The 24828-nt window shown below is 39.2% G+C and overlaps 1 protein-coding gene across 1 annotated transcript; it reads right to left on the bottom strand.

Annotated features, from left to right (window-relative positions):
* Positions 1-14487: 14487 nt before the first annotated feature.
* On the bottom strand, positions 14488-21592 carry LOC308692659 (uncharacterized protein). The gene is made up of 5 exons (XM_081368880.1): positions 21397-21592; positions 17463-17783; positions 16086-16376; positions 15600-15926; positions 14488-15331 (listed from the first exon to the last, which is right to left on the bottom strand). Exons 1-5 carry the CDS (start codon positions 21440-21442, stop codon positions 15180-15182), a joined length of 1137 nt encoding a protein of 378 aa, XP_081225006.1. The 5' UTR covers positions 21443-21592; the 3' UTR covers positions 14488-15179.
* Between the last annotated feature and the right edge of the window lie 3236 nt (positions 21593-24828).

The raw sequence follows: 24828 nt of genomic DNA, 5'->3' as shown, positions 1-24828 counted from the left end.
TCCACAGAAATGAACTGACCCATAACATGATAAATATATCTAAAGCAACAGTTTGATCTTGTCATGAGATGCTGCGAGTGTTTGGCTCTGCTCTCTCCTCTAACTTGTTCATTTCTTATTAAATGTCTCGATTGTTTCTCCTCTCAGACTGATTTCAGTGTTTCTCTAATGGCTTTATGGAGATCGAAGAGTTCTCTGATATGAAAATATAATTAATATTTAAATCCAACGTTCCACATAAACACCACATTAGCGAGAGTCTGCCTTATTAAATCACACAACAACAAGGTGAGGTTGTGTAATAATATGAGAGACTACATGCAGTTTAGCAGAGGCTCTTATACTGTGGATTGACACTCAACAATTACACAATATGAAGTTCATGGGAATGCTGGTTTCAGAAAGGGGATTGAGCCGACCGCTGAAAGGGTTCATGATGTGGTCGAGGCCAGAGAAACAGAGAAACACAGAAGTTTAAGAGCCTTAAAACAGAAGTTGGCTTAAGCTGGAACTGTTATACTTTGACAAGAAAGCATCAACCAAAGTCATCTCACATGCAAGCGTTACTGATTCAACAACAGAGTGGATGAATTGTTCTCATGTGTAATGTTACTGTAGAAGAAGCATCAGCACAGAGAGTGAATTAAAGGACACCTATTATGCAAAATCCACTTTTACATGATATTTGGACATAAATGTGTGTTGCACATTTAGAAGAAGACAGAAGAAAACAGTGCGAAACTTCTTCAGCGCTTTCAGTCCACAAACATGAAAAGACAAACTCTTAAAACTGGTTCAGTAATAAAATAACAGATGATCTGATGTGAAGCTGCTTGTCACAGAGACGAACTCCGCGATTCCCTCCTTTGACCATCAGAGGGCTCCCTCACCCGAATATTGACTTTTCACTCACACACTACATTTCCCATTAGCCCCGTACCTGGCACTGATTACATTGCTCAGCTGTAGCTCATTCTTGGACCTATATAAACTGTCTCTCTGCCATTCTTCCTTGTGAAGTCTTGTATTACTATGGTTTGCATTTCTGAGCGTTTATTTCTGTGTTGCCTATCTGTTTGGACCCAGTCTGTTCTCTGCCGATTATGCAATGCCTGCCCTGATCTCCTGCCTGCTTTTCGACCATGACTGTGTCTGTCCTACGTTGCAGCTTGCTGATGGATTCCAATTCGAGTGATGCGACGCCCCGTTACACTATTCTGTAGTAAAATGAAGTGAAACTCCACCTGTATCTAAAATAACTGCACATCTATAAGTGTTAATGCATGTGACCACCCTGTAAATAAATAGGCTATGATCAATAAGTTGACAACATATGTTCAAATCATCTCAATCAACTCATCAAAATAAGTTAAGCAATTTTCAACTCATTTTTAAGTCAGTTTAATGTAATTTAAGTTGAATTACCATAAGTTGATTGTACTTAAATTTCAAACTTTTTTTAGCTCATTATTATAAACTCTGAATTTGGTCGTTTTCTCCAGTGCGCCTCAACTTCCTCTAGATCATCAACATAATTTTCCACAGAAATTAGCTGACATGTTAAAAGTGTCGTAAAGCAACGGTTTGATCTTGTCATGACCGTCTCTCCTCTAACTGTCTTCAGGACATTTGTTGTTTATTTCTTATCAAATGTCTCAATAGTTTCTCCTCTCAGACTGATTTGAGAGTTTCTCTAATGGCTTTATGGAGCAGGAACAGATCGCCTGCTATAACTGTGTGAATGAAAGTGTTCTCTAATATCTTCATATGTTTAATATTCAAAAGCCACGGATTACGACACTGCTGTCACGCTCTACATGCTTACTTTGTTCCAACACCGCATTAGTCCTTGCATGTGATACTCAAATCCACTACAGCTGATGAAGTCACTGAAGGACGTTTGGAGGCTTGGAGGACGTTTTCCGCCTTACCATCAGATCAGTTCATGTCTGCTCACTTCCACAACAGTTCTGTGAGGCGAATGTCATTCTACATGTGAAGATGACACCAAAATGGGCACACGCAAATGCTGGGGTGAAGCGTCCATATTAAAGGGTTAGTTCACCCAAAAATGAAAACTCTGTCAGTAATTACTCTCCCTCATGTTGTTCCAACCCCATAACACTTTCGCTCATCTTCAGAACACAAATTAAGATATTTCTGATTAAATCTGAGTGCTGTCTCACTCCTCCATAGGCTTCTCTGTAATCGATATCTGCCATCCCAGAAAAGTTAGTAAAACATTGTTAAAATAGTCTAATTGACTACAGTGGCTCAACCACAAGTTTATCAAGCGACGAGAATACTTTGTGTGCGCAAAACCCACTTAAAATAACAACTTTATTCAACTATTTATTTTCTTATGTGAGTTCACGTAGTGTAACAGCGCATCGCTTCTGGGTTGTACGTCAGAACCAAGCGTGCCGCACAAGCCCTGAAAAGTGAAGCCAAAACGTCTCGGTCGCCGCCCGGTGACTGGTCCTAGTATAGGTTATAAGCCCCGCCTCCCCGTGTTATTCAACGGGACGTGAGACCAACTAAACAATTAAATTACACTTCAAATATCTTTTTTCCAAAGGTGGTTTCTTTCATTTGCTGTTGTTTTTATCACGCTGATGTAAGTTCAAGTGTCTGTTTAAAAAATAAGTTGGTTTTTAGTTAGTTACGTGATGCGGTGGTGTAACGTCATGATTGACAGCTGTGATTGACAGGTTCTCTGTGCGAAGTAGTCACTGAAGCACCAACGGACCTTTTTTTTTGGGATCTTCGGAGGACTGAGGAGATTGTATTTACTTTATTTTAACAAGCCTCTTGTCGTACTGCAATACATTTTTAAAAAAGTGCACTCAGGGAGAGTGCGTTCTGCGAGAGTGAGGGCGGAGCATTGATTTTGCGGCTTTACTTCCTGCTCACTACTGCGCAGGTCTGGTCCCGAGATCGCTACTGCTCAGACTCAAGTTCCAATATGTCAGCGCCATATCGGGACACTGGCGGCTTCAGTTCTCACCAATGGAAGAGAGCGACGGGGCATCGTCCATATTTTTTTAGTCTATGGTCAAAACTCACTCAGAGAAACACACAGAAGAATATTAATGGGTGAATAAAGTTTTTTTTTTTTTGCACACAAAAAGTATTCTCGTCGCTTGATAAACTTAAGGTTGAGCCACTGTAGTCACTTGGACTATTTTAACGATGTTTTTAATAACTTTTCTGGGATGGCAGATCTCGATTACCTAGAAGCCTATGGAAGAGTGAGACAGCTCTCAGATTTAATAAAAAATATCATGCAAATATTTGTGTCTGAAGATGAACGAAAGTCTTACAGGGTTGGAGCAACATGAGGGAGAGTAATTACTGACAGAATTTTCGTTTTTGGGTGAACTAACCCTTTAAAAAGCTTACAAGTATCTCAGGCAGAGGGGCTGGACTGGACACAGAACATGTAGAGATCTACCGAATAAAATATACTGAAAGAGTCCTGCTGAGATATACAGCTCTCTGCTTGCGGCACAACAGCCACGCTTGTCAGGAAAGTGAGTGAAACACACACACAAACACACAATTCTATCATTTATCAATTATTGTATTAAAATGATTGTATTGTAATTGCATTATACCACCCCTTTAAAGGGCACCTATTATGCCCAGAGGCGGCGTCAGCCGATTTATGCCGGGGCTTCAGCCCCGAATGTTTTGAGTGTAGCCTCGAATGTATTTTGAAAAGTTGACAGACAAATATGAAACTGGACAATAGCCTATGTAAACCCCCGAAATCATAAGTTGCCTAATTTCATTGTGCTATGGCTTTGCTGCTGTCTCTGACTGGTGATTGTTGAAATCTGTCTCTCTCACAGAGATGCACCACGTGAGTGATTTAAGCCTATCCAAGTTCATCTCCAGGATTTGCGCGCAACAGCAAACATTCTCACAGCAATTAAAAAAATAAATAAATAACGCAGTCAGCACCGCAGCACAGTCTTCTGTCGAAAAACTAACTTCCTGTCGTGTCGTGTCAGCCATTTGCTCGAGGCGCGCACTCTTCAATCACGCGCAAATGCGGCGCGCCCCGTATCACGCAAAACTATATTTACTGCGGTCTAGCACGTAACATTGTGTTCTGTCGTCAATTAAATATTGAAATAACCAAAAGGGAGATTAAAGCTGCGTCAAAACTCTATGTCGGGGCTTTTGTATTCCTTTGTAGGCTACATAAATGTTACACATTTTGGCGTAGCCCTACTCATTTTTCATTATTAATATTCTAACATTTTATCAATTATTGCAAAGTCATCAAAACTGACTCGTCATAAAAAAAAAATATATATATATATATTGTGACCAAAATGTGAAAAATAGGCCTACATCTAGCCTCAATGATCGTTCATGACATTCTTTTTAACTCTAAGCAACCCAATTTGTCTAGATCTGTAATATTATTTCCTTTGTATAATGAGCTTAAATATTGCTGCACAGTCGTGTGATTTAGTCTGCTTGATTAAAATTATTACAATGTATTCCTATTTAACTCTGATATGTAGCCTATAAGGTCCTCAAATGTGTTCGAATATTTCACCAGCATCAGCCTTTTCAGTTTGTATCACTCTGCTTGTCTGTGTTTGCGCAACTTGCATCATTAAGCCAGTAGGCGGCGACAAGTGACTGTCTTTATGAGTGAACAGCTGAAATTTAATTGAACTGATTAGTGCCAAAAACATTGATTAACTCAATAAAGAAACAAGTTGCTGAAACCAATCTTTAATGCTTTTAAAACCAATAAATTACTCATTTGCCTCTGGAAACAAAAAGTTTACATCTATGCAAAATAATCCTTGAAAGATTTCTCATTTAAGGCCATTCCTGTTTGGAATATGTGATTGTGTGTATTGTCAGCAATAAGCAGAAACATTTAGCATTTCCATTTTCTAGTGTGGATCATTCATTTCAACATTTATCCTCATTCTCATGTTTAGAATCTGTTATCTGCTTGACAAATAATTTATGCTAATGCCCACTGACATGTTTTAAAGCTATTGTTATCAAATGTTGGTCTTCAAACACCTTAAAATGCACATATGTAGGTCAGAGAAATCCATATTTTCTCGGGGGAGCATGCCCCCAAACCCCCCTATCTACCTCACATTTCAATGTGTGGTAATATGGGCTGGTGTGGCAACAGTGCCAGGGCTGAATGTCTGCCCCCTGCACATATGCCTACAATATACATTATTCTCTGTATCGAATCATGTTATCTTATTACCCACCCCAGCCCCTGATGTTTTGGGCTCAGCCCCTGATGTTTTTAAAACCTAGAAACGCCCCTGATTATGGCCCTTTTCACAAGATGTAAAATAAGTCTCTGATGTCCCCAGAGTGTGTATGTGAAGTTTTAGCTTCACATACACACTTCACATACAAACCACCATCAAAGCCTGCGGGCCCAGCTCGCCCTCCCCCTCCTGTGAGAGCTCTTCGGCCTCTGCCACAACGCCTGGGCCCACACCCTCCTCCATCAGCTCGAGGTGAACCAAAAACAACTGATACCAGCTCTCAGTGATATGTGTCGGGTCCCCGTTTTGATAACAGTAACTTTCTCAAATGTTTACAGAACAAACGGAAACCCAGTGTGCCTGTATCTTTCTCTATTGCTGTTCTATTACAAGATAGAAAGTCTAAGGCCTTCAATAGCCGTACAGCAAACCTAACTAATCTGGTGCCTATTACACGTCAAACTAAGATTGATGTGGGGAAAAGTAAGTCTGTTAAGTTAGCACTCTTTAACATCCACTCACTTAAAAATAAATCACTTCTTGTCAACGACTTAACCACAAACAATCTGGATTTTATGCTTCTGAATGAAACCTGGCTAGAAGACAGCTGCAGTGCAACAGTCCTCAATGAAGCAGCCCCTCCGAACTTTACTTTTATGAGTGTCTGCAGAGCTGTTAAGAGAGGTGGGAGTCTAGCTGCTCTTTTTAAAGATATCTATCAATGTAAGCAAATATCATTTGGGAATTACTTGTCTTTCGAATATCTGGGTATTGTGTTAAAAGGTGCTCCACGCATTTTACTTATTATTTACAGGCCTCCAAAATACTCTCCAGCCTTTGCTGAGGACTTTACAGAACTGTTATCAACAATTACCTCAGAGTTTGACTGTTTTGCCATTGCTGGAGATTTTAACATCCACATAGATAGTGCAGAGAATAATATGGCGAAAGAAATCAAAAGTGTTTTAAAAACTTTTGATCTGACTCAGCATATACATGGACCCACACACAATCGTGGACACACTCTAGATTTACTTATCAGTAAGGGTCTAAACATTTCATCGATTGTTATTAAGGATATAGCGCTGTCTGATCATTTCTGTATTTTCTTTGATATATTGATCTCTCCTGCCACTGAAGCTAGATCTGTGTCTGTCAAGAAGAGATGCTTAAATGAGAACACTAGTGTACTATTTATGAAGGCTATATCCTTAACACCAAGCATATCTGCAGACTCTGTTGATTTACTCCTTGATTCTTTTAACTCAAAAGTTAAAACTGTAATTGATGATATTGCTCCTGTTAAAGTCAGGAAGAAGAGTGGCAGACAAAAAGCACCTTGGAGAAACTCAACAGCAGTGCAAAATATGAAAAGACAATGCAGGAAAGCAGAGCGCATGTGGCGGAAGACTAAACTTGTAGTCCATTATAACATCTACAAAGACAGCCTTCATGCTTTCAATATGGAACTAGGCAAAGCTAGACAGACTTTCTTCTCAAATATTATAAACAGTAATTTAAACAACACACGCACTCTTTTTGCTACTGTAGAGAGACTGACAAACCCCCCAAGCCAGATTCCCAGTGAAATGCTCTCAGAGAACAAGTGCAGTGAGTTTGCTTCTTTCATCTCTGAGAAAATCAATAATATCAGAAAGATGATCAGCACATCCTTGAGTTGCACTGGGGTCAGACAGATCAAACCACCTGAGAAAGTTGTTACTATGTCTGATTTCAAAGAAATTGATGGCAAAATTTTGGAAGAAACCGTACAGCACCTTAAAACATCAACCTGCGCTCTTGACACACTTCCCACATCATTTTTCAAAAGTGTGTTAAACAGTTTAGAAGCAGATCTTCTAGAAGTGGTAAATGCCTCACTTCTCTCTGGGAGTTTTCCAAACTCTCTGAAAACTGCAGTTGTCAAGCCCCTCCTGAAAAAGAACAATCTGGATAAGACCATATTAAGCAACTATAGGCCGATCTCAAATCTTCCTTTTATAGGCAAGATCATTGAAAAAGTTGTCTTCAATCAGCTGAACAAATTCTTAAGCTCGAATGGATACTTTGACAATTTTCAATCTGGTTTCCGACCGCACCACAGCACAAAGACAGCGCTCATAAAGATAATAAACGATATTCGCTTAAATACTGATTCAGGCAAATTATCAGTGCTGGTACTACTCGACCTCAGTGCTGCATTTGACACTGTCGATCACAACATACTTATTGACAGGCTGGAAAACTGGGTGGGGCTTTCTGGGATAGTCCTAAAATGGTTCAGGTCATACTTAGATGGGAGAGGTTATTATGTGAGTATAGGAGATCATAAGTCTGAGTGGACATCCATGACATACGGAGTCCCTCAAGGCTCAATTCTTGCGCCACTCCTGTTCAACCTGTACATGCTCCCAATGAGCCAAATAATGAGAAAGAACCAAATTGCTTACCACAGCTATGCAGACGACACACAGATCTACCACAGCTATACAGACGACATACAGCTCTACTTAGCCCTATCGCCTAACGATTACAGCCCCATTGACTCCCTGTGCCAATGCATCGATGAAGTCAACAGTTGGATGTGCCAAAATTTTCTTCAGTTAAACAAAGACAAAACTGAAGTCATTGCGTTTGGAAACAAAGATGAAGTTCTCAAGGTGAACGCATACCTTCACTCTAGGGGTCAAACAACTAAACATCAAGTCAGGAATCTTGGTGTGTCCCTAGAGTCAGACCTTAGTTTCAGTAGTCATGTCAAAGCAATAACTAAATCAGCATACTTGTAACACTCTCAATATTAGCGATGTCACATCAATAAAATACAAACAGTTCAGTCATCTCACGTTGCAAAGGTGATGTGTATTATATAAATACCCAGAAAGTACATATCATTAATCCAACACATGAACAAAGTCCAACTGGTCAATACTCATCATAGTTCCCATTGTCTTTGCACTGACAAATGAGTCGCATAACTCTTACCACAACCTTCATGAGTCCCAGACAAATGTACCCCAGTCTTTAGTGCTGCATTGCGTCAAAAAGTCCAATGTCACGAAACACTCCAAAACAACACAAGTAAATCCTGCCAGCGAGGCATGCTGCAAACAAGGATATCCACCTGGTAAGTTTGAGGTCCGTCAATTGGAAGAGTTCCCGGGAAAACAACACCCCACACCTTGGTTCCTACCCCCTTATATACATATACAATCACCATTCATGAAGAAAACACCAAACAGGAAGAAACAAAAACAGGAAATAATATAAGAGTCCAGCACAGCATTATAGGAAATGGAGTCAAGAAATTCATAGTATTAGAAACCAAGATACAACTTGATAACCTTAATCCAATTTCCATTCTTGCATAACACACTGACAAATTAAATATAAATATGTAGAGGTGCTACATAGTTCCCTCCCCCAATCTATGACATAGCAGGAATAGGACCATAGTACCTTTTCAAATTAACAACATTAATACTGTCAGCTTTTTCAGGAGAACCCCACCTTATACTGTAGTTTACTGGCCCCAATTTCTTTTCCACCCTAGCAGGCCCCTCCCATTTAGGCGCAAGCTTGGCTGAAAACCTGTTAGGAGCACTAGATATAGGATGAGAACGGAACCAGACCAGATCACCTGGTTTAAACTGCGCATTTTTATGCCGGGCATTGTAATATCTGGCTTGTCTGGCACGTTGCAATCCCACTCTCCGTGCTACCTCATCTGCCAATCTTCTTTGTCTGTCTAGCAATGTATAGGCAGCTTTATTCGGAGATGGTGATTTATATAAAAGTCTTTCAAGCGGACCTTTCAAAGATCTTCCAAGCATCAGTTGTGCCGGAGTTACACCAGTCGACTCATGATGTGCTGAGTTGATAGCGAATCTTAGCTCTGGAAGCCACTGATCCCAATTTGAGTGCTTGTCTCCAACAAATCATAGTCTTCAAGGTCTTATTTACTCTTTCGGTTAAATTTGTTTGGGGATGATAACTGGTTGTTAATTTCTGCCCCACTCCCCAATCTTTACACAGTTCAACCAAAAGATTTGAAGTGAATTGAGGCCCCCTGTCAGATACAAGATATCGAGGTACGCCCCACCTGGTAAATATCTCTTCCTTTAGTATTTTCACTATCTTCGGTGTTGTACTATCTTTTAATGGAAAGAGTTCGACCCATTTTGTATAGTAGTCAACAATCACCAGCAGGATAGTGTTTCTTTTCTTACTTAAAGGAAGAGGACCCATTAGATCAATTCCCAGCGTATGGCTGGGTTCTGTAACTTCAGTTGACTGCATAAGCCCAGACGGTTTGGAACATTCCCCCTTGTATCTCTGGCAAACATTACATGTTTTGACATGTTCACAAACATCTTTGCGAACAGTAGGCCACCAGGCCACCTCTAAGACCCTCATGAGAGTCTTTAATCTGCCTAGATGTCCTCCCAAGGGGTTGTCATGGAAGTACTCCAAGAACGACTTCACCAAGACTTGTGGGACCACCACTTGGAATTTATGCCCATCCTGTTTTAGAGGAACTCGTCGATACAGAATGCCTTGATGTTCCTCCATTTGTATCCTCCCTGGTTTCTGAGGCAGATCTTGATTACATTTCTTCAATGATGGAATGTCAGGGTCACTAGCCTGGGCTTTAGCTATCTCAGACAGATTGTGTGGCAAGTCAGTAGTGAGTTTGGATCTTGTTATAACCATGCAGGGTAACACACCTTCAGAGCGGGCCGGATATATTCTTGAGAGAGCATCTGGTACCTGGTTGAGGCAACCCCGTCGATAGAAAACCTTAAAGCTAAAAGCTTGCAGCCGAAGAATCCACCTTGTCAACCTTGAAGACGTCTTCGGGCAATTAAAGGCCCAAGTCAAGGCTGCATGGTCTGTATAAACTTCAAATTCCACTCCTTCCAAGTAATGCCTCCACTTATCCACAGCCCAGACAACTGCCAAGCACTCTTTCTCTGAAGTTGAATAATTCGTTTCAGCCCCCTTTGGCATTCTTGAAGCATAGGCAATCACCTTCTCACCTTCTTCAGTACATTGAGTAAGGACAGCACCTAGCCCCACGTCGCTTGCATCGGTATGTACCTGGAAGGGGAGTGACAAATTAGGCTGAGATAGCACAGGAGGATTTGTGACTGCACGTTTCAATTGCTCAAAACTGTCCTGACATTCCTGCGTCCAATTCCATCTCACTCCCTTCCGCTTCATATGATTTAAAGGCGCAGCAACATCCGCAAAATGAGGTATAAACTTGTGATACCATCCTACAAGTCCTAGAAACCTCTGTAGCGACAAGAGATCACCGGGCACTGGAAATTCACTTATGGCTTGGGTTTTGTCAGGATCCACCTCCACACCATTGTCTGACACTATGTGTCCCAAGAACTTCAGCTGACGTTGAAAGAAGTGACACTTCTTCATGTTCAGACTTAATCCTGCTTTACACAATTTCTCCATTACAGCCCTCAAATCGACTAGATGTTGCTCTTTTGTCTTGGAATATATGATGATATCATCAATATACACGAAGCAGATCTTTCCAACGATCTCACTCAATACTGTCTGCATCAACCGTTGGAAAGTGGCTGATGAGTTCCGTGCTCCAAACGGCATGGTCTTAAATTGAAATAGACCTGCTGTAGTAACAAAGGCTGTTTTCTGCTTAGACTCCTCTGCCATCTCCACCTGCCAATAACCTGACTTCAGGTCTAAGGCAGAAAACCACGTTGCCCCGTCCAAGGACTCCAAAATTTCGTGGATCATGGGCATAGGATAGGCATCTGAAATGGTCTTGCTATTTACCTTCCGATAGTCAACACAGAATCGGAATGTTCCATCAGTTTTCTCTACCAGGACAACGGGTGACGACCAAGGAGAGAGAGAGGGTTCAATGATGTTTTCTTTCAACATCTTTTCTACTTCTTCTTCAATAATCTTCTTTTTAAATGGTGAAACCCTATAAGCCCGGGATTTTACTGGAACTTCGTCTGAGGTCTGAATTTGATGTTTTACCACTGAAGTTTTTCCCAACTTTCCTGAGGTTACATCCGGCCATTCCTGCATCAGCTGCTGTACCTCAGGAGGGACCAGATCTCCGTCAACCATTCCCGGCACATCCTTTCTGGTTCTTGAAAAGGAATATGATTGTTCCTCAGTTATAGGATAATACAAGCTGAGGTTGCTCCGTGGATGAGAGCCACTCATTTGATTTCCAGATCCTTGGATAAAAGATGGTTGTTGACTACAGATAAAAGGATAACCAGAGTCACCTCTTTTAGAGGGTAGTTTGTAGCAGAGTTGTGAGAAGTCAAAGGTGGCACCAACATGAGTCAAAAAGTCCAATCCCAGAACAATGGGAAAAACCAGGTGGGAGTCTTCCATTATATACACCTTCACCTTCCCTCTTTCTTGGTGCCATTCATACTTCAGCTCAACTTGTCCCTTCGATTGATGCATCTTTCCATCAGCCATCACAAAGTTCTGCTTAACATTCTGAATTTCATCATAAATACCTGCAATCTCCTTCCATCGGCTCTCTTGCATTAGGGTAAAGGCACTTCCCGTATCCACCACAGCCTCAACCTGCCATCCACTCAGCATGATAGGAACCACCAGAAGTGATGCTGGATTAATTTGATTCCGATGGTGATGGCGCTGTATCACTGATAGACCTGCTGACATACTGGGAGCAACGGGTTTGTTAGAGCCTCTTTTATTTATCTTGTCTTTTCCAGCTTGGTCATTGACTTTTTGCCAGTAATCTTTTATACTCATACAATCTTTTTCCACCAGAGATCCAATCTTCACTAACTGCTCAACCGAATGCACAGTGCCCCTCAAGGAACCTGCTATTTTAGGGTTGACATTATTGAGGATCTTGTTAACCAACTCTTCCTCACTCAACTCAGGTTTCCATTTTATACACAAAGCTCTGTAATCATATGCAAAGTCTCTGAGCTTTTGTCCAGGTTGCTGCACCATCACTCTCAGCTTCTCTTCCACTTCACTCATATAGTCTGCAGGGAGAAAGGCTGCCATGAAAGCTTCTTTAAATGATTTCCAATCATGGACTGTACACTTTACCGCCCTCCACCAACTCGAGGCTGAACTTTTTAAAACTGTACTCAATGTCCCAAGCAACTCAGGCCATGAAAGAGGTCTTATCTCCATGTAGCTTTCACATCGTTCTATGAAATGCAATACATCCGCAATTTCCATGGATAGTCCAAATTCAGGAAACTCTAGTCTAATCGGAGGATTTGCACAGAAGGAGGATGCACCGGCCAGACCAGACAAGCTATGTGTATTAATCTGAGACACATTACTCACAGGCTCAACATGGACTTGGGGAGTCGTGGTTCTACTAGTAAGTAACCGTGGAGAAGTAGGGGTACTACAGAACTTAACTTTCAACAGTTTCCTCTCCCATTTCTCATCTCGACGAAGCAAACAATTCACCACTTCCCTTTCCAACCTTTCCAAACCCTGATTATATCTTTCTTCTAATTTGGAGAGACTGATATCGATAATTTCCCTCAAACTGGTCTCTCTATTTAGAGAGCTATTAATGGCATCAGTTAGTTTAGTTTCTAAAACTTGTATCTGTTCTTTCACATTCCCAACTTCAGTTTTCATTTGCATCATTTCAGTTTGTGACAAAACATTTACAACACTTCTTGTCTCATCATCATCATCATCAGACTCATCTCTATCAGATGTAACATATAATGAACTTAACATAGAAGATATTTCATTGGTGGAGTTCCTTCTTAATACAAAAGATTCAGCAGAAAAATCTGGCTCTTTACCCTTTTGTTCATTGTTTTGTCCCTCTACTTTCTCCTCATTAACAATCTCCATTATCCCCAATAATATACACACCACTTGCACATAAACAACTTCCCCGTACGGGCCACCAATCTGTAACACTCTCAATATTAGCGATGTCACATCAATAAAATACAAACAGTTCAGTCATCTCACGTTGCAAAGGTGATGTGTATTATATAAATACCCAGAAAGTACATATCATTAATCCAACACATGAACAAAGTCCAACTGGTCAATACTCATCATAGTTCCCATTGTCTTTGCACTGACAAATGAGTCGCATAACTCTTACCACAACCTTCATGAGTCCCAGACAAATGTACCCCAGTCTTTAGTGCTGCATTGCGTCAAAAAGTCCAATTTCACGAAACACTCCAAAACAACACAAGTAAATCCTGCCAGCGAGGCATGCTGCAAACAAGGATATCCACCTGGTAAGTTTGAGGTCCGTCAATTGGAAGAGTTCCCGAGAAAACAACACCCCACACCTTGGTTCCTACCCCCTTATATACATATACAATCACCATTCATGAAGAAAACACCAAACAGGAAGAAAACACCAAACAGGAAGAAACAAAAACAGGAAATAATATAAGAGTCCAGCACAGCATTATAGGAAATGGAGTCAAGAAATTCATAGTATTAGAAACCAAGATACAACTTGATAACCTTAATCCAATTTCCATTCTTGCATAACACACTGACAAATTAAATATAAATATGTAGAGGTGCTACATACTATCATCTGAAAAATATTGCAAGAATTAGATGCTTTGTTTCCAGACAAGACTTAGAGAAACTTGTGCATGCTTTCATCACCAGCAGGGTGGATTATTGTAATGGACTCCTCACTGGCCTTCCCAAAAAGACCATAAGACAGTTGCAGCTCATACAGAACGCTGCCGCCAGGATTCTGAGCAGAACCAGAACATATGAACACATCACACCAGTCCTCAGGTCTTTACACTGGCTCCCAGTTAAATTTAGGATCGATTTTAGAGTATTATTACTGGTATATAAATCATTCAATGGCCTAGGACCTCAATACATTGCAGATATGCTCACTGAATATAAACCCAACAGATCACTCAGATCATTAGGATCATATCAGCTAGAAATACCAAGGGTTCACTCAAAGCATGGCGAGTCTGCTTTTAGCTATTATGCCAGCCGCAGCTGGAACCAGCTTCCAGAGGAGATCAGATGTGCTCCTACAGTAGTCACATTCAAATCCAGACTCAAAACACATCTGTTTAGCTGTGCATTGACTGAATGAGCACTGTGCCAATGTTCGTCTGACTGTTTGTACTGTACTGTATTTTATTTTTTATTTTTCTAAACTGTTTTAATTATTCTTATTTCTTTTTATTATTTTAATTTCTTATATGTAAAGCACTTTGAATTGCCATTGTGTATGAAATGTGCTATATAAATAAACTTGCCTTGCCTTGCCTTTTAACCAGCGCATGAACGCGCAATTATCTCAGATAACTCAATCCAGCGATACTAATCATATCCGGCAAGTGTGTTCGAAGAACCGAGTTAGCCAGATCATGATTCGCATGACCGTCTCCGTTTGCAGTTCCTCCCTGCCTGCACGCGGCTACTCTCGCCGATCGGTTACATCTAGCCGCAGCCGATGTCGAACACACCTATCATCTTGGATGTGTCATTTCATCTCAGATGTAATAAGCAATGTATGAAGAATGGGCCCCTGGTCAAATGTGTCGTGTTTAGTCAGTAAAAGACTGAGTAATGTGAACAGTAATAACACTACAACACTAAAAATAGTCTTTGACACTTAAAGTCTTGTACAGTCCCCAATCAACTATAAATGACTAGATTGTAAAGAAAAGGGAAAAAAATGTATTCACAATGACAAACACTTACATTTAACACTTTGAGCACTATTGAGAAAATATATTGCTGTTTGTTCTCAAATTATGTTCTAGGGTGGAAATAAGCCTCCTGAAAATAAACATACAGTAAATGCCAGCATATAAAGCCATTACAAATAAATGAAGATTAACAAATGACAAAAAAATTGTAATATGAGAAATGACACCATTAGTTTTCTGATGTGTGAATATGTGCTTGATCTCGTTCAGCTCTTCTGGATCTGATGTCATAAACCAGAAGAATGACAGTAGCCACGCCCACCAGAGCAGAGAGGACCAATCGGATCACGGCTTCAGTAGGACCACAACAGTGGACAGAGTCTGAGGAATAAAAGCATCAAACTGAGATCAGATCAGTTCATAAACACTAATATCAGGAACAGGCAGACGGGCTAGAAAACATGAGAGAGAGAAAAGATAAATACAAACAAATCTAATCAACAATCTTATTTTTGGTTCTTTTTGGTTGAGTCAGTGTGTATATGATCTATCATATCAAACTATAAAATGATTCAACAATAAATAAATATGTAAATAACTGGTTAAAAACAAAGATATTTGAAGGACATGAGAAATTATCTCTACTCACCAGAGACAGAAACTCTGAAAGCTTTTAATAAGAAACTTTTTGAAAGCCCAAACTCTCTCATACTTTTGATCTGTAGTTTATAATCTCCAGCATGTTCAGTTGTGATGTTTGTGATGGTCAGAGATCCAGTTTGATTGTTCAGCTTCAGTCTGTCTCTGAATCTCCCAAGATAATCATCATATACAGTGATTCTGTCGGCCTTTACATTAATTTCAGCTATTAAAATATTTTCATGTCCAAACATCCACCGAATCCAATCATAACCTTTCATTTCAGTGAGATCAGAGTTTACAGTGAGTGATTCTCCCTCCTTCACTGATATTTCAACTGTATCAACAAACAGAAACAGAGTTTAAATATTGATAGCCTATGTCAAATTAACAATAATATAAAAGAAAAACACAGAAATGAAGCAAAATGGTGTTTGGATTAATATTGTTTCATTTGATTAAAACGGTAAAATGGTAAAACAGATATTTAACCTACCTAAGACAGCGAGAAAGACATCACTTATCCAACCCCTATAATGTCCAGCATGTTCAGTTGTGATGTTTGTGATGGTCAGAGATCCAGTTTGATTGTTCAGCTTCAGTCTGTCTCTGAATCTCCCATCAAGAACATCATCATATACAGCGATTCTGTCGGCCCGTTTACTAATTTCAGCTATTAAAGTCTCTCCAAACATCCACCGAATAAAACTATTATTTTTTATTTCAGTGAGATCAGTGTTTAGAGTGACTGATTCTCCCTCCATCAGTGACACTGACGTCACTGATCCTGATACCAAAAACACACACAGAACACACACAAAACAGGGTTTGTCAGATTAATACTGTGAAATCACTTAATAATGTTTTACTAAATAATTTAAAATGTCAGTTTGAAATAAAGAATATCATAAAACAAACAAAAAGAAACAAAATGGTGTTTGAATTCATTTAAATGTGTTCATTAAAAACAGGTGAAACTAATGTGTAGTGGCGATCGTACCACAAAAAAAAAAAACACTTGAGGGAATTTAAAGTCGTCTCTAACGCGTAATGGTGCAAGAAATCAGGTCTGCCATGGCATTCGATTAACACTTTATTTTATGCAGAGTAGAATTACTTACAAACACTGCTGCTTGCATTGCTGATGTAAATTGAGCTCGTACGTATGCAAGCAACATTAAACATAATGCTAATAGCTGGACATGACAAAATCCATCACGAACATCCACACATGCACACATGCACGGTTGAAAAACTGTGTGGCTTCCCCAGATCGTAATTCCCTGTCTCTATTCACCTGTGACTTATAGCCTCCACAACTACTGTGATGCCCTGCCTATGCCCCCTGGTGTGCAGGTGGAAGAGCGTCACCCCCATGCAACTTACCACCAACAAAAAACATAACACATATCAAAATTGGCTACAACACTTGTTGTGGCAAATTCATAGTTCTTTTTGGTTCAGGTCTCAAAGAAGTTTCTCAGAGTCGAGGTTCCAGGTCAGAAGAATTAACTTTATTGACAAGTAACAAAGTGAGAAGCCGGCTGGCCATCCGGACATCTGAGGTTACAATGGCCAGTGTTCATGTCTTATACTTTTTCTTATCGCTAGATGCCCAATGGGCACCCTCATATCTATCTCTTCCCCTCTGTCACGCCTGGTGACCTTGACACAGTTAGACATGTCTTCTCTATTGGTCAAACCTCACACAATGGTGCTTTGTTTCATACAGTATTTTGACACTCTGCATTTCTTATGCATACTGGGTACTTTTCTATTCTCTCATCTTTTTCAGACCTATTTTTTCATGCTTGTCATTTTTATTACATCATACTTAGACATGAATCAAGGGAAAATTCTCCAACACACTCACTATAGATGCCAATATAGATCCTTTTCTTTCTCACACCGTTGATCTGTAGAGAATAATATCCAGTCTCTTCAGTGATGTTTATGATGGTCAGAGATGCAGATCGTATGTTCAGCTTCAGTCTGTCTCTGAATCTCCCATCAAGAACATCATCATATACAGCGATTCTGTCGGCCCGTTTATTGATTTCAGCTATTAAAGTATCTTCATAATATCCAAACCTCCACTGAATCACATCATCATCCTTTATTTCAGTAAGATCAGAGTTTAGAGTGAATGATTCTCCCTCCATCATAATCTTTTCATCTTCATCACCAAACACACCTGAAGAACAGAGTTTTCAAAGATTTAAGCTTTAAAGGCACACTATGCAAGAATTGAACCTTAATATAACAGCTTCAAAGTAATTTCAGTGATAAACAAACTCATAGTAGGGCGAATCATCCTGGTAGTAAAGCTTGGGGGGGGGGGGACGCCGCTGGAAAAACCAGCAATGCAAGTTTGAGAGAGGCGCCCCCAACAAATCTTGCGAGAATCATGACTTGCTTTACGGCACGACGGTACACATCAACAACAACATGAAGCACGAAGACACTTGCGCGCAGCTGCGCACTCAGGAGTAAACGGTCATGAAACGGAAAGAAGAAGAAAAAGACATTTGCATTGCGCTCATTTCAGACGTGATTCTTGTAAGACTCGACAATGGAAAACAACAAAGAAAGCGCGGTCGGAAGAATGTATGACAAGGAAGAGAGAATCTGACCGCGTGAGGAACCGGACAATAGTCACACTCGGTCAGGCTTTCACTCGTTGGCGCGAGCTAAAAAGCAGCACTGGATGCAACAGCGATGCTGACCTGGCGATCTCGTTGATGGACTAACGTTAGTAAGTAAATCTATTACCATCATCAGTAGTTCAGTAGACTATGCAGTAGCCAAATATTTGTATGAAATCATGAAACATTACCTGGTCAATATCTTCGGAGTCTATCTGTGCCTGTTCCATGCCTGACACTTTTATCCTACCCTCTACCTTCTACCCTCCACAAAATAATGACAGTCTTTCTTGAATTAACTTAACAGAAATACTTGTTTTTTTATTTTATAAAAAATAAAATAGACAGTCTTTCTTGACTTCACTTAACATAAATACTTGTTTTTCTAAAATATAAAATAAAGACTCCAAATGTTTTTTCAAATTTGACATAGTATTTTTGTAGCTAGATACATTTTTTTCCCACCAGCACAGTGTACAGCGAACCTTAATATTGCTATCTTTAGCTGACACAAACTCAAAATAGTGACGGTGCTGATGCGGTGGTGACGCGTTCATGTAACGGGTGGCGCTGCCAATAAAGCGCCTAAAAGCTGTCACAAAGAACCGGCAAAAGCAGTGATTATGAATATGTCAAATATAGCAAGGAGACATTTTGTCGGCTGCAAAGATGAAGTTGACGATGCTGACTCGTGATCTTCGCAGTGAACGCGCTAGAGAGAAATGCACATTTCATACGGATTACATAAGTAGAGAGCAGTCTGTTTTCTTTCGTTTTGAATTGTTCTGTTTAAAAGTACACTTCTCAAGCTTTCTATAGATATATTTCTCAGGTGTGTGAGGCAAGTAGGCTACCTTATACGCTGAGTTTCGGTTCATTTATGACTCATGAGACGAGCTCAGTTCACTCGCTGGCGCCTCCGTGTCGTGATTATCTTGTCTGCTATATTTACTATTTATTAAATCCAGGCAATTGGTTGATGAAACATTGATTAAAATTAAAGGTATAGCGGAGGATTTTTTTTACTTACGGGTGGAATGCCTATACTATTGGTCCTCCTAATTGTCAATCATTCTGGTGAATCAATCAAACTTTTCAAAAAGTGGAGAGGGCGGGTCTTATCTAAAATTCGGAAAGATCCTCCGCTATACCTTTAAGATATACAATTAATACAAAACGAAATTCACTTTAAATAAAGACTTTGTGCTTTCTGTTTGTGGTCTCTGTGAAAGTTTTAAAGCAGTCTTTTAGTGCCGCTTTCAGGGCGCTCACGTCCGTAACATTGTTTTTTCCTCATAAATGCGAACACTATATAAAATAAAATGAATATTATGTTCTATGGAGAGACTCTTCTTCATCCGTTGGGTAGTATTATTTTTGGTACTTTTGCCACCTAAAAGTTAAAGATTTTTTTGTGTCACGTCCGTTACGGATGTGTATTTCCCTCATATTAAATATAAAACCCATGTGTAGACTGATATTTTTCTAATGTCTGGACTCCTTTATTAAGGGAGTATGGATAAAGAGACGTTTCAATATTGGTATTAAATGCATTTTCTGAGAATTTATATTTCAAGTATTTTACTGCAAATATCACGTCCATAACGCTGGAATTGACCAATTTTAAAGTATTTAGTATTTATGATGTTAACTTCAAATAATACTAATAGTAATTTAAAGGTGTGGTAGCATTTGATCTGAATTGGAAGTATAACTCTGGGAGTTGGAAGGGGTGTGTGTGTCGCGCTTCTGCCTTCTCACACCGGGACACAGGGAGTGCCGCGATTTCGGTTTCATATCGCATATCAGCCCTCATTTCTTCTAAGAAAAATTACAAAAATAGTAACACACAGTGACTTGGATAAGTAACTTTAATCTGATTACTGGTTTGGAACGCGCTAGATACTCGTTAATGAAAAAAAGTGTTCAGATTAGAGTAACGTGTTACTAAATTACTCAGTAACATGTTACTGGCATCACTGGTTGTATCCAATAAACTATGGTATTAAACAAGCTAAGGCTATAATCGCTAACACAGCAGATTCATGGAAAAATACATCTGTTATAAAAAAAATGTATCATGACTAATTTATAAATGACTCTGCATCATTGAGAAAATAACCACTTCATCTGATGTTTAAAGTGAATAAAATAGCCTTGACTGAAGAACTTTGTTCTCTCCACCAGAAGCATTCCCAGATCGGGAGAACGATTTCCAGCCCAAAAGCCCCAAAAGCAGTTTAACTTCAGACAGAAGTGTAAAAGATGTCCTGATGCTGACAGGATCATATAGTTTCATATTCAGTTTTGATTTTGAAGATTACTTCATTACTCCACTCTTTACCGTGTAACTTATATTTAGGAAACCCTGGCATTGTGATCACTTGAATATACCAACCCGGTCACACTAAATGCGTCTCTATAGCACGCATTGTCTTTATCATGCAATTTATACGCGAAAATGAGTTTTTATGTGCATATGATACGCATGGTTAGGGTAGGTTTAGTAGTGGTGTGGTGTAAGTGTGTATTATACGTTTGGTTAGGATTAGTGGTTTATCTGTGGTTATAGTGGTTAAACCAATCCTGTTCAAGTAGTGCTATAGACAACACTTAATGCTTGTTGTTGGGTGCGTGTGTAAGCCTATTACACGCAATAAAGTGCGTATCATATGCACACAAAAACAAATTTTCGCATATAAATTGCATGATAAACACGTTCAAAATCTGATTTCTTATCGCGCTAAAAACCCGTCACTCATGAATCATTATGTTTGTCTGCTGATCAAAGCACTGTGAGGGAAGGGAGTGAGGACTCAATGTTTCTGAACTTTTTGTTTTACCTCATTTGCGTTTGTATTGTTTTACTACTTACACAGTTATTTGAGTATATATTATTATATTATTTCCAATACACAGCTTGGTTTTTACTGATATGTTTAGGGGGGAAACCCTGAGATCGGGTCCTGACCCCCGCTATTTCTGCCTACACTAATAACTGAGTTTAGACCTGAATTCAAACTTGATCTCACAGTAAAATCACAGCTCAATTATTTCTATTTGAGAATAACAGTGAATGTTAAATCCTCTCTGTCTAATTTAACCTGTAATTTATTACATGGTACCAGAAGAGAAACAACCAAAGTCATATTTAAAACTCACCATCCAGACGCCAGAAACACAGACAGAAGAAAACGATGCGAAACATCTTCAGCGCTTTCAGTCCACAAATATGAAAAGACAAACTCTTCAAAACTGCTTCAGTGATAAAATGACAGATGATCTGATGTGAAGCTGCTCTGTAGTGAAATGAAGTGAAACTCCACCAACATCTAAAATAACCACATCCTTAAGTGTTGATGCATGTGAACATCTAACAGTATATAAGCTCATAATTTCACGCTCTGAACTTTGTCACTTTGAGCTCCAGTACACCTCAACTTCCTCTAGATCAATGACATAATTTTCCACAGAAATGAACTGACCCATAACATGCTAAATATAGCTAAAAGCAACAGTTTGATCTTGTCATGAGATGCTGTGAGTGTTTGGCTCTGCTCTCTCCTCTAACTTGTTCATTTCTTATTAAATGTCTCGATTGTTTCTCCTCTCAGACTGATTTCAGTGTTTCTCTAATTGCTTTATGGAGATGGAAGAGTTCTCTGATATGAAAATGTGATTAATATTCAACCGCTATGGATTCCAACGTTCCACATAAACACCACATTAGCGAGAGTCTGCCTTATTAAATCACACAACAACAAGGTGAGGTTGTGTAATAATATGAGAGACTACATGCAGTTTAGCAGAGGCTCGTATACTGTGGATTGACACTCAACAATAACACAATATGAAGTTCATGGGAATGCTGGTTTCAGAAAGGGGATTGAGCCGACCGCTGAAAGGGTTCATGATGTGGTCGAGGCCAGAGAAACAGAGAAACACAGAAGTTTAAGAGCCTTTAATCAGAAGTTGGCTATAGCTGAACCCTTGCTTACTTTGACAAGAAAGCATCAACCAAAGTCATCTCACATGCAAGCGTTATTGATTCAAGAACAGAGTGGATGAATTGTTCTCTTGTGTAATGTTACTGTATGGAAGCATCAGCACAGAGAGTGAATTAAAGGGCACCTATTATGCAAAATCCACTTTTACATGGTATTTGGACATAAATGTGTGTTGGCAGTGTGTGTGCAGATTTAAAACTCACCATCCAGACGCCAGAAACACAGACAGAAGAAAACAGTGCGAAACATCTTCAGCACTTTCAGTCCACAAATATGAAAAGAAAGGGGTCTTCAAACTCTTCAAAACTGCTTCAGTAATAAAATAACAGATGATCTGATGTGAAGCTGCTTGTCACAGAGACGAACTCCGCGATTCCCTCCTTTGACCATCAGAGGGCTCCCTCACCCGAATATTGACATTTCATTCACTCACACACTAGATTGAAGACACATCTCTTTGACCTAGCATTCACATAATACATTATAGACTTCTATAATTCAGTGTTAGGCTGCATAGATTAGGTCAGATGGAACCAGGAACACTTCCCATAAATCCTGATGTACTCGTTACATCATGAGAAGAATGGCATCTACGCTAATTTTAGTGTCTTTGTTTATCCCGAGGTTTTCCCGCAGCCTGCCGGATCCAGGCCGTATCCATATCTGATGAAGGACCTTCGCCTGGACCTGTAACATAATCGGTTTTGATGAGAGAAAAAAAACCTATACAAGTGCGGATTAGAACCCAGAACCCCTGACACGCTTGGCAAAAGTTCTGACTCTGGTCCATTTAAATATACGCTTGAAAAATAGGATCTTTGAACGTATTTACGTGAACATTCTCACCACTAACAACATTTAGACCGCATTAAACGACAAATTTAACACAATGTACTATTTAAATCGATTGCTGGACATCGTAATGTTAATGTACATACATATGATTTATGATTTAGCATTGTGTTAGCAACGCAATATATCTCGGCTACAGACAGTGCTCCTAGTAAAAAAGTTAGTCTGGAGCCCCGCGCTTAGATAAAAACACGGAAGCGACTTAAAGCAGCTGCCTATTAGTGGTTACCGAATATACCCGGTACTACATGCTGGTATCGTCACATTTTCAGTACCAGTACTTTGACAACACTAATGTCTGCTCACTTTCACAACAGTTCTGTCGAATGTCATTCTACATGTGAAGACGACACCAAAATGGGCACATGCAAATGCTGGGGTGAAGCGTCCATATTAAAGGGTTAGTTCACCCAAAAGCTCTGTCAGTAATCACTCTCCCTCATGTTGCTCCAACAAGACTTTCGTTCATCTTCAGACACAAATTACGATATTTTTGATTAAATCTGAGAGCTGTCTCACTCCTCCATATGCTTCTCTGTAATCAATATCTGCCATCCCAGAAAAGTTAGTAAAGACATCGTTAAAATAGTCCAAGTGTCTGAACCTTAAGTTTATCAAGCGACGAGAATACTTTTTGTGCGCAAAAAACAACCAAAAATAACGACTTTATTCAACTATTCATTTTCTTCTGTGTTTTCTTTACGTAATGTACACTGTAAAAAATTTATTGTCAAATTAACAGTAACTTACTGGCAACAATTATCCAGTAGTTGCTGTATTTCATTCAACAGTAAAATTACTGTAACACTAAATACAGTACTGTTAAGCATACTGTAAAATTAAATACATTATTTTACTGTAATTTTTACCACATTAAAGCACAGTATTACACTGTTGATTTTTAATAATACTGTATAGTATTATACAGTTATGAAATGTTATTTTATTTACTTTTATAGTGCTACCGTGTTACCTGTAGAATATGTAGAAAATCTGTAGGAATATTATTTTAACTGTTAATGGGAAATAGAAAAAAATAACAATTGAAGATTTAACTGCACAACAAGGTTTATTGTGTATTTTTAAACAATACATTAGTAATAATAATGTAATATAATACAACAATAAAAATCTGTTTTAAAAGAAGACTAATGAACAATATATATTTAATAATTAAGATCAGTGAAGAATTAATGTATTTCAATACATGCAAAAATGATCCTGAACAGGTAAAAAAGAAACTTAGAAAGAAAGCAAGACATGTGAGGATGAAGGCCAGGTGAGGAGGGTAGTGATGGTGTCAAGTGGAAGAAGAGAGACAGCACTTCTGATAATCCTGCAAGGAATGATAAGCACAAATCAATCAGAGGCAAAACATACAACTAATAATAATTAAAAAAAAACTAACTCACATTATCAACACCTTTTTAGAAGAATTTGTTTTGCCTATGGTATCCACATTATTTTTCACGGAAGAGTGGGTACAGCCATTTATAAATGAAATGTGTCTGGCTTCCGGTGTCATCCGCTTACAGTTATTTCTAGCAGTACAAAAAAAATTGTTATGCTTCTTGATATTTTGATGTATTGAATTTGTCATAATTGTAAACAACAATTAATGGCCTTCTTTCAATTAATTAAACAAATATTTTTATCATTTACAGCATTTTGTTATTCATCTCATTATTTCCATATAGCGGCTAATGAACCGGAAGTCTCGCACATTCACAGAAAA

This window comes from Scardinius erythrophthalmus (assembly GCF_964197995.2).
Source record: "Scardinius erythrophthalmus genome assembly, chromosome: 6".
Taxonomy (NCBI): Eukaryota; Metazoa; Chordata; class Actinopteri; order Cypriniformes; family Leuciscidae; genus Scardinius; species Scardinius erythrophthalmus.
This window is presented reverse-complemented; position numbering and strand designations above follow the sequence as displayed.